The sequence below is a fragment of the Chiroxiphia lanceolata genome, chromosome 3 (assembly GCF_009829145.1).
Source record: "Chiroxiphia lanceolata isolate bChiLan1 chromosome 3, bChiLan1.pri, whole genome shotgun sequence".
Taxonomy (NCBI): Eukaryota; Metazoa; Chordata; class Aves; order Passeriformes; family Pipridae; genus Chiroxiphia; species Chiroxiphia lanceolata.
Window position 1 is genome coordinate 16,662,040 of NC_045639.1, and position 10,361 is coordinate 16,672,400.

The 10,361-nt window shown below is 45.3% G+C and overlaps 1 protein-coding gene across 1 annotated transcript in view; it reads left to right on the forward strand.

Moving 5' to 3' along the window:
• The window catches only part of EHD3 (EH domain containing 3), a 30,565-nt gene extending 27,035 nt beyond the window's left edge, over window positions 1-3,530 (forward strand). Inside the window, exon 6 of the mRNA XM_032683068.1 lies at window positions 1,495-3,530. Coding sequence (XP_032538959.1) covers window positions 1,495-2,022 — 528 coding nt within the window. The 3' untranslated portion in view covers window positions 2,023-3,530. The remainder of the gene's footprint in view (window positions 1-1,494) is intronic.
• Window positions 3,531-10,361: the final 6,831 nt, after the last annotated feature.

Genomic DNA, 10,361 nt, shown 5'->3' on the forward strand with positions numbered 1-10,361 from the left:
GGGGCATATTGGCCAAACATCCAAGGAAAAAGCATTAGAGTAACCACAGGGAATACAACAGAGCCATGCAGACATTGATTGTTGCCACCTGTAAGGAAAGGCCTGCTGTAATGTTGAAATGGGCTTTGAAATATGTGCAGGCTGTATTTGGGCATGAGCACTTCTCACACACAGAGCTCATGTGAAGCTGCAGCTGCCTTCGTTTCTCAAATTTTTGCCTGTATAGCACTTTACAGCAAATGGTTTCTTCTATTTTTCTTTAATTCCGGGTCAATTTGAAGAATTTTCAGGCCTAAGAATGCTGTTAATTTATATTAAAAGGAAAGCTGTGCCCTGAAAAGCCTACATATACCCCTCTCCCCAAGAACTATACTTTTTTTTGTCTTCTACTTCACGCTTTGTTTCTAGAAAGAGAGAAATGAAGGTGTGAAAACTTAAAGCCCCTCTTCTATTTTCAGCAGAGAGGCAGGCTTTCTGTTCTGCAGACCTGAGACCTGACCCAGTGTTCATGCAAGTCAGAAACTTTAAAGGACTTGGATTAGAGCCTTGTATTGTATATTCAAACAATGCTGGACAGTGCTGCATTGCTGCGTGGCTTCAGTCCAAGCAGAAACCTGTTCTGAGTTGCCAGCTGTCGAGGTTGCTACTAGTTACCTATGAAAAACATAGCATTTGCCTTTTTTGTCTTTTATAAAGTATATTTTTCATAAATTGTTGGGAATGAGATCTATGGAGTGTATCCAACAGGAGATATCATTCACTGCTTGTTAAAATGTGTGCTTAAGCATTTAAATACTGTACCAATCCATTAGGAGCAAATAATGTGGATTAAATGAGTAGAGGGTGAAGGATAAAGCTGTAGGTCATTTTGCAGTTAGAAGAGAGTTCTCTGAAGGCCCTACTCAAAGCACATTTGCTTAGCTGTGAAAATTACAGAATCTGAGCCGTGTAAAGATGGGCTCATCTCTTACAGACATGCTACTGTCTTTGTGACATCCAAAAGATGCACTGTATGATGATGAGTATAATAGTCTTTTTCCAGAGTGGCATCTCCTTCCCAGAGTGCAGAAGGGGGAAGGAGTGCAGAACACTGGCTGGAGGATGTAGCAAGAGCTGCACAATCAGTTTGCCTTGAACAATTTGATCTTCAAGGAGGCTGTTTCTGTGTGGCTTGGAAAGAAGGAGTCTTATTTGCATATGTCCATCATTTGGGCTTTTGAGCAAACTGCTTCCCCTCTCTGTATCACATCAGCCCCCCTTTGTAAGCAGAGAAGGTAATTTTCAGTAGGAGGATGTAAGCAACAGCAAGGCCAGTCAGGGAGACCCCATCACATGCTGAGGAACGGGGGTGTCAGAGAGGGAATGCCAAGCTCCCCACTCCTCTGCAATAACACTTTTTTTGAGCCAAGCAGCAGGCAGGCATCCCACTCTACACCATTACTCTACAGTGCACAGCCATGTCGCTCATCTCTTGCTATGTCGTCCTATTTTAAGGATCAGTTGCAAGCGCAGGATTTTAGCAAGTTCCAGCCTCTGAAGAGCAAGCTGCTGGAGACCGTGGAAGACATGCTGGCCAACGACATCGCCCAGCTCATGGTGCTCGTACGCCAGGAAGAGTCACAGCGGCCAACCCAGATGGTGAAGGGAGGAGCCTTCGAGGGCACCTTGCACGGTCCCTTCGGCCATGGCTACGGCGAAGGCGCCGGTGAAGGCATCGACGATGCCGAGTGGGTGGTGGCCAGGGACAAGCCCATGTATGACGAGATCTTCTACACACTCTCGCCTGTCGATGGTAAAATAACTGGTGCCAATGCAAAGAAGGAGATGGTAAGGTCTAAGCTGCCCAACACGGTGCTGGGCAAGATATGGAAACTGGCTGACATCGACAAAGATGGCATGCTGGATGATGAGGAGTTTGCCTTGGCGAATCATCTCATTAAAGTCAAGTTGGAGGGTCATGAGCTGCCAAATGAGCTCCCTTCCCATCTCCTCCCTCCATCCAAAAGGAAAATAACAGAGTGAAAGCAATGTTACAGGGGAGAGGGAAAGGGAAGGGGGAAAAAAAGATCTAGAAAAACATGTTTACTTAAATTATACCTTTAGATGTGAGATCACGTTTGGATTTATACCTACTTTGCTGTATGAAGAACAAAATCTAAAGCAGAACAAAAAAGTTCAATCCTTCATGATAATATGCAATTAACTCTTCCAGTGTACTGTCCCTGCTTTCTAATGTGTAGTCTGTAAATATGAAGGTAAAGAAAGGACATTGCGAGTAGGAGACTCTCAAGCAGGAGTAGAAGAAAACCTGAAGTGGGCTGCATTTTATGAGAGTGGAATAGGCACTAATAGAAATCCGCTAACTGCCAGTATCACTCCTGAGCTTTGGCTGCACCTGCTGCCTTTTAATGGGTTGCGCAAACTTCAGGAGACTGAAATCTTGAAGAGAAACCACAAGGTCTTCGAGCTATTGGCCAAACTAAAGAGCACTTCCTAATTAATGTAAGCCTACACTAAAATACTAGATACTAAACCCCAGAGTTAAGAATTTTAAGAACCTCGATTCACTGTTAGATGCAAATTTTCCAACATTCCCCTGTCCTTAAAGAAAAATATATAAATAAAATCTGAAAGAGCTCTGACTGGGTAGCTGGAGTTCCTCATTGTTCACTGTGGGACAGGCACTCAGAGTTCCCAGTCGTCACTGCCTCCCATTCCATCCCCAGGGGAGATTTGTTCTGCAGGCATGGCCAAGAGAACCAACCTCCAAGGGAAACAGAGGGATGGGGCACTAGAGGCGGACATCAGGTGGCTTGGAAGGGAGGAACACTGCTCCCAGGCTCACTGAACGTTTCACAATCAGTGGATAGTGTTTCCTCTTTGAACAACGGTGGTGTCTGTTATCCCTGTGAAGTGACGTGTTTACTCTCGTTGTGCACACTGAAAGCTACCAGGCCCCATTCCTACAGTAAAGATACAAACCCCGCACTGTCAGGTAGATGGGCCATCACAAGAGCAGAGAACACAGAGGGGCAGTGGGCAGAGCTTGCTCTGCAGCCTGTGCCTCCACAAATCTAGCCAAGATGTCAGCCTTCACACATTTTCCTCACCACACAGTAACACTTGATCCCCTCCAGAACCTCCACCCTGAGCCAAGAGAACTTCCCTACTTCTTTCATGCTCTATGAAATTTTTGTTTTCAAGACCCAATTTTAGCAGAAATCCCTCAATTTCCTATTTCGTTTCCTAAACACACACACGCGCACACTCTTCTGGTTTTTGTTGTTGCTTTGGAGCAGTGTGTTGTTACAATTCCTATTGTCACTTTATATAAGCTGAGCTCCTACTGTGATGAAATACCAAGATAAGTATAACTTATTTTATATCTCTTGTGTTCATATTATATAGAGAAATATATTCTGTGTATGTAGGATGTGCTTATTGCAGTACATTTATCACTTGTCTTAAAAATTAATGCATTAACCTTTTTTGTACCCTGGTCCTAAAACATTATTAAAAAAGAAAGGCCAGATCTGTCTATTTCTTTACATAGCAAAAGGAAATGCAGCTGAAAAGAAAAAAGCTTATTTCCATGTGCAACACAACGAGGAAATTGTCCTTAACACATTCCCAAATGTGCATGCACAGATCAGCCCAGCTGGACATGGGTGTGCACTGCTGAATGCCTGGTTGTCAACTGCAACATCTTCCTTCCCTTTTGGCAGTCACGTCACAACCTCTGTACTTGCCAAAGCAAGTGGAATTTGTCCACAATTCACCTTGTTCAATGTAGGGGAGAGATAACAGCCAAATTTCAGTAGAAAAGGTATATATTGAAAGAGTTGCTTCCTACCACTTACAGATGAGAATGCTACACATTTATCAAGATCTGGAAAGGACACAAAAAACCTTAGTCTTAAATCTTGCTGACTCTAATTTTACTTCTGTCTTCATTGCCCTTTATTTACATGTTCATTACAATGATAGCTATCCCCAGAGTGGGATAGTGAGAGGCGCGAAGACGGTGAGAGCAGTTAGGATGGTACTGGGGAAGGATTGGAAAGAGGGCGTGAGCTGTAGTGGTTGGCGGAGTTTCCATTTAGCAGCTGTACAGGATGAGAGAGGGGTGAGAGGAAATCGTAGGGTGGAGAGCAGAAGCAGTAAATGGAAATTGAAGGAAAAGTCAGCAAACTCGATGTCACTCCAGTTTGACTACCCAGTAACCTCCAGTTTAACTGTCATTACAGTGCACACATTGGCGAATGCTGTCCAGGTCTTTGTGTGGAATTTGCATCCATCTGACTCCAGTAGAGGCACAATGTTGAGGCTGAACAGAGCACCCTGAATCAGCCTTATCTCTCTGAGCATGACTTTCTGATGGCCACAGCACACTGCTTGTGCCAATCATGTCATGTTGAAATTTAACAGCTTCTTAAAAAGCAGAAGATTACCGTTACTCTCAGAGGGCATGAGAGAAGGCGAGGTCTATTAGTCTTTCTTCCAGGATAGGAAGGTGCTCATGTAGGCCAAACATTGTAAGAGGAATCAAACAGCTTTCAGGGCACAAAGGCTTTTGTGCCTGATTGTGCATATGAGTTCAGAACCCAAACCACTAGCCTGTTGTTAAAGCATGTGTAGTAGATTAGTTTTCAGTGCGTTGACTGCCGTTGTGCTTTACCCTAATCTCAAAAAAGGGCTCACTGTTACACAGGAAACAGATTTTCTGTGTTGCTGGTAGCAGCAGTTACCCCCACACACTGGCGAAGGTGTGCCAGCACATGCCACAGCTCCTGCCTCTGCTCTGCACATCATGCAGAGGCTCCTACTCTTCATCCCTGTGCCAGCCTGTCCAGGATGTTTCAGCAGGATTCACTCAGAAGTACCGGCAGTCCAGCGGCACGAAGAGCTCTGCTAGCACAGGTCAAGTGCACAAAGCACCAACGCGGCACTGTGGCGTGGGAGTTTGCTTTCAACACTCCCTCGGAAACCACTTGGCACTGTCAGTGCAGCTTCCCCACTCGTGTTGGAGGGGAAAAAACAACACAAGCGTTTTACTGACAAACACGCAGTTACTTAACACGATTGCACTGGGGTTTAGCAACAAGGCAGGAGGCAAAGTAACCCTGTTACAGAGGGAACAGGGCAGCAACTAGGGAGGCTGTGATTCCAGAGAGGCAGTTTATGAATAGTCCTCTTTAGTCAGGTAAATTCATCCAGCACGTTTTACTTTTGCTAAGCTCTTCAGAAAATCAAAACAAACAAAAAACAAACAAAACCCACACAAAAACAAGCATGGAAAAATCCACGCCAAACCTCAAGCGCCCTAAGGTTCTCTATACAAAAATACATGGAATCCTGTCTCTCCACTATGGCTGTGAGAAGGTGTCTATATTTCTCCATCCCCTTCCCAGAAAGCAGCTGCCCATGCACACACCCCTTTTGTTCCTTCTTCCCGTCACAGTTATGATTCTATGGGCAATCCCAGCCACCTGTATTGTTTCTCACATCTGTGGCAAGGACACGCTTTTCCAAGCCCACCAGAACCTAGGGCACTGCACGCAGCCCTGCAGCCGGTGTATGTTCTTGCCAGTTCACAGAGCCATGGTCCCAAAGGCCGTTATCTGTGTCCAACAGCGCTTCCTTTTTCCAAGAGCAATTCTCAATTACTGAACAAGGTTTCCCCAGGAGGTTATGCAGAGGAATCTATTCATTTGCTCATGTCTGTGGGTGGGGGATTTTGTCATGTGAGCATACCACTATCACTCATTTCTCTGATCCTCTCATGTCCCTCCCTACCCATCCTCACAGAGAAGAGCTTCCACAAGGCCAGAAGAACAAAAAGGCCTTTTTTTTTTTTTCCCCCTCGAAGCAGGAACTTCATTTGGTCTTCTCTCTGTCTGGGAAGGATCTAGAGAATAAATATCTGTACCGCCATGCTATATGAGCTAATATATGAGATTTTTGAAAATTAAATTCTCTTTACTGTGGAGCATGACAGGCAGATTGGATCAACAGTGCTATACAACCATTTATTTGAAGGGAAGGATAGTAATTGCACTAAGTTCCCTGAATAAGATTTCACAGGAGGTGTGTAGCTTAGCAAAAGGCAATTAGTTCTGGGAGCTGGAATTTAGCCAGTATGCTGGAGTTCAGAGGGATTTTTAATCAAACAGAAAAGGTTAGAATCAGTTTTTCCATCATCTTAAATTCCAACACAAACTTCATACAACAATGAAATTCAGACCTGGAAACTGTTCTTTTAACTTGCTCTCCTTATTATGCCTTAATGCTTTGTCCATATGAAGGCAACCTTTGTTTGGGGAACAAGAGTTATGGGCCATTTAACCATACATAGAGTGACAGCGTTCCTACAAGCCCTGCTGGAAATGTGGACAAGCTTCTCCAGAATTCACCTCAGAACATGCCACATCTCTTGTGTCATTCATAGCTTCCACCTCTGCTATTGTTTATTTCATGTTTCTCTTATTATGGGGACAAGCTATGGCTCCACATTTAGGTTTTGTTAAAATCAAGGGACATTGTAGACTATTTAAGCTCTTCCTAGGCTCAGAAGTCCTTAAGTCCTTCTAAGCTTGACAGATGGGTGGGAATACTCATGGAGAACAGCACTGAATTATTCCAGAGGAGCAGCTTGGCTATAGCATCCAAGTTATTTTTGTGGAGTTTTCATAACATAGCATCTCTTATTTTTTGGTCTTTCCCTTTCCTTCCTTGTGCTTATGAGCCTTTCCCTTCTCTTGCCAGTCTATCCTAGAGGGGGGGGAACATAAGACTTAGTTTGAAACTTGAGGTGCTACGAAGTTCAAGACTAGTGCAGGCAACTCAGTCACTGTGTAGCTTTCCAACTCCTTCAAGCACTGCAGATAGAGTAACAAAGCCGGTATTTAAAGCAGGACTTTTAAATAATTCCTCCTTGCCTGAAGGGAGAGAAATCCCTGATGAGTACAGCACACGTTCTCCACGGCGTGCCTGTTCCACTGATCCCTTTGCTGTCAAACACTGTACGAGTTGCTAGGTTTGAAATGGGCTCTTCTCCAGCTAGTTACGTGTCATGTAAACAGCCGTCAGCAAGGGCTCCATTAATGTCTTCTGAAGACGTGAACATGGAAGATATTTATAGGCCTTGGATTACATTGTCCTCCTTGCCTGTGCTATTGCGCAAAACAAGGGCGTATGAGTGGAATTCCTCTCCTTGCACCACGCAAGATCACTGCAAGCAAATGCCAAGTAAAAACTCTCTCTAAATAGCTTTTACCCACCACTCAGTCTACCCTACACTTTTATTAGCAAGATGAGGATCAGAGAAGCTCCTTATAAGGTGATGGCAGCACAGAGGCCAGTAGGAAGCACAGGGAAAGCTCTCTGGCCTCTTCTCTGACCTCTTTCAACCATTAGTTTTCAAGGCAGTGTTTCAGCAGCTTTTTTCCTGAAGACAGTGGAAAGGTATCAAAATGAAGAGTTTGCTGCCTGTTTGCCTACCATATTTAAGCCATTTACAAAACAGACTAGTGGGAATTACCTGCATCCAACCACCTTGGAACCTTGCATGTCCCACAGCACAGGCATTTCCAGTGTACTGCAACTGCATAGCTGGAGTCCACGCTGGCAGCTAACAGGGTATGTTAAATTTTCAGAAGCAGAATTGCTCACCAATTTGGATGTAAGGACCCAATCCCTCAGTAAAGAGTTACTTCGTATGCCCAGTTAATTCCTCTGCATGCACAGAAATATCATAAGCATCTTAGCCATCCATAGCACCCACCAATCCAGTCTAGCATGGAACAAACCCTTGGCAAACTAGGGAACTTGCACCATTTGCCACCAAGGGAGATTAGTTCTCTAATTAATATCATCATCTTTGATGACTTATCATGCCAGAGGGATAAAAACAGATCAATGACCATCCTCTCTGCCAAGAAATTACAGCCTGCAAACTAAACTATAAAACTGGTGGCAAGATTTTCAGGTCTCACCAGCAGTCACCACCATACAATAGCAAAGCACACATAAAGCCCTTCTACCTTCTGAGCACACATAAAGCCCTTCTACCTTCTGAGCTCTGCAGGGCCTGACTCTTCCTTCTGAAATTGAGCAGCCCTGGAAGGGAGAAGGATGAAAGAAGGTAATCTAGTGGTTGCCATTTAATGCTAGTCTGGAGCTTTACAGGCTGCTCAAGGGCAGTAGATAATCCAGTGACTGGAAGAACAATTAAGCAAGAAGTTTTACTGCCCAGGGGTGTCTCGCATGCGCAGGGGCAGACAGAGATCTTTACAGAACTAGAGTTATGCAAGCAGTAAATGTCAACTCCAGGTCTCACAGGGAGCCTTAATCAAAAAACCTGTATGGGTCAAGTACTGATGATACATTGGGACCTAGTTTTTAAGCTCTAGTTCAAACCTGTTTCAGCCTGAGGCAGGCAGTATGTGGTGTAACCAGCATTAGCTCTCGACAGAGCTACATGTGCACTTTGCCTTACCAGCTGTAGCCATCAAGTATAGTGATGCTGTGTAACACAAGTGGTTGAATGCCTCATAAACATCCAGGCTCGCAGCAAACAAACTATAGTCCATAGATCACTCACAGTTTCAAAGCTGTCTGTGCAACTATGCGACTTCTATGGTGTAGGGTTTTTTGGTGGCTTCATTTTTTTCCCCCTGTAAATACTTCACAGGAATGGTGACTAATGAGGAGGCAGTGAGGTTTGGCAGCAATGCTTTTTCTTTAAGTTCTGCTGATTGAATTGCTCCAACACTTTGCCTGCCATACTTTCCCAGCCTTGAAAACTATGATCCCCATATCTATAAAGAGAGGTGGTGCTGAAGGGAGGACTCTGCCAAGCTTCAGACACAGTGCTTCAGCAGAAGAGCACAGAGAATAGATCACATGCTGCCTATGAAGTGGCAAAGTTTAGGCTTGAACAGCTTTTCCCTCCCCCTCCGTCCTCTACACAGCTCAGTCAAACCCCAGAAGCACGACATCATCTCAGGCTTGGCAGCATTTCAGTACAGACCCAAGGTCAGAGTTTCACAACTCTCATGAGAACCTGGAAGGAGCAGTCTTGGGTTTTCTTTGTGGTTGTTCATAGAAATTCCTCTTCTCAAGGCCACTCTTTGTCCTTCCTCTCCCACTAGGCCTTTGGGGAAGTATAGCTCTTCATCCAACCTGTGAGAGGGGGGAAGAAAAGTGCTTATGCTAACATTCCAAATACTTTCTGAGATGGGCAAGAGCAACATCCCTTGTCCTGTAGCCCTCCGGAAAAAACCAGTCCATGTAAGATCCCAACCACACAGCAGAGGTGGCTTCCCAGCACAGCCATCGATAGAAGCTGGCAAAGGCACAAAGGGGGGCCCAGTGGTTGAAAGGTGGTACTGGGGAACATGGGAAAGCTGCTGGAAGTTGGCCACGGTGCCATGTCCATGCAGCCAGGGCAGGCTGGTGCAAGTAGAGCTTGTTGAAACCAGGTCGCACCTCCATGAGGGAGCACCTGTCCAGCCACCTTGTAGCAGCTTCACTCCACACAGCAGGAAGCATGGATGTCTCCTTCACAAGGGAGAGAAATAAGCCCTGCAGAGCAGCAGATGATAAACTGCTAACGTGACAAACAAGGACACGTTTTCCTTTCCGCCTGCTTCTATCTCAGCCCTGTAGAGATCACTTAAGGTCACAAATATTTCTAATGATCTGCTTCCGATGGGTCACCTCACTCATTTCACTCCATTTCACAGAAATAAAGGCGGATTGGCGGCCTTTCACCATTTCCTTTCAGGAGGACAGTTGGGAACAAAAGCTGGCGCAGTCCTGCGGAGAGCTGTGGGCCATCATTACAGCCCAAGAGGCACGCGCCGGCTGCAGCCCTTTCCCTTTTCCCAGAAGGGAATTTACTTATCCACTGCAGACGTGAATGTCAGAACTGTGATTTACATTGAAAGGCTGCCAAAACTGGGACAATACAGGGCTGGTAGGCTCACTTAGCCACTGGGAGACCCACTGGGAGAAAAGGATGCTCAGACTATTTTCTCATCTGACTTCCTACCATCTCCAGTGGTGGTCAGACCTGTTTACAGATCATTTTTCCCTCTCTAGCTAAGAAAATGTCTTTCAAGAACCCTACCACCCCGGTTGGAGGCTTGCAACTCTGCCAGCAAACATGTCAATGAGCTTACAGCATTTATTCTTGAGGCATCTCGAAGCATCAGGTGCCACCTCATCTCCTGCCCCAAAGTCCTTGGCTGGAGGGACGAGGGTGGCAAGCACCTCCTGGTCCTACAAGAAACCGCTGACTCCAGCAAGAGTGAGCAGTCAAGAGGCTGTTTCCAGAAAGGCAGGCTGCTGTTATCAGC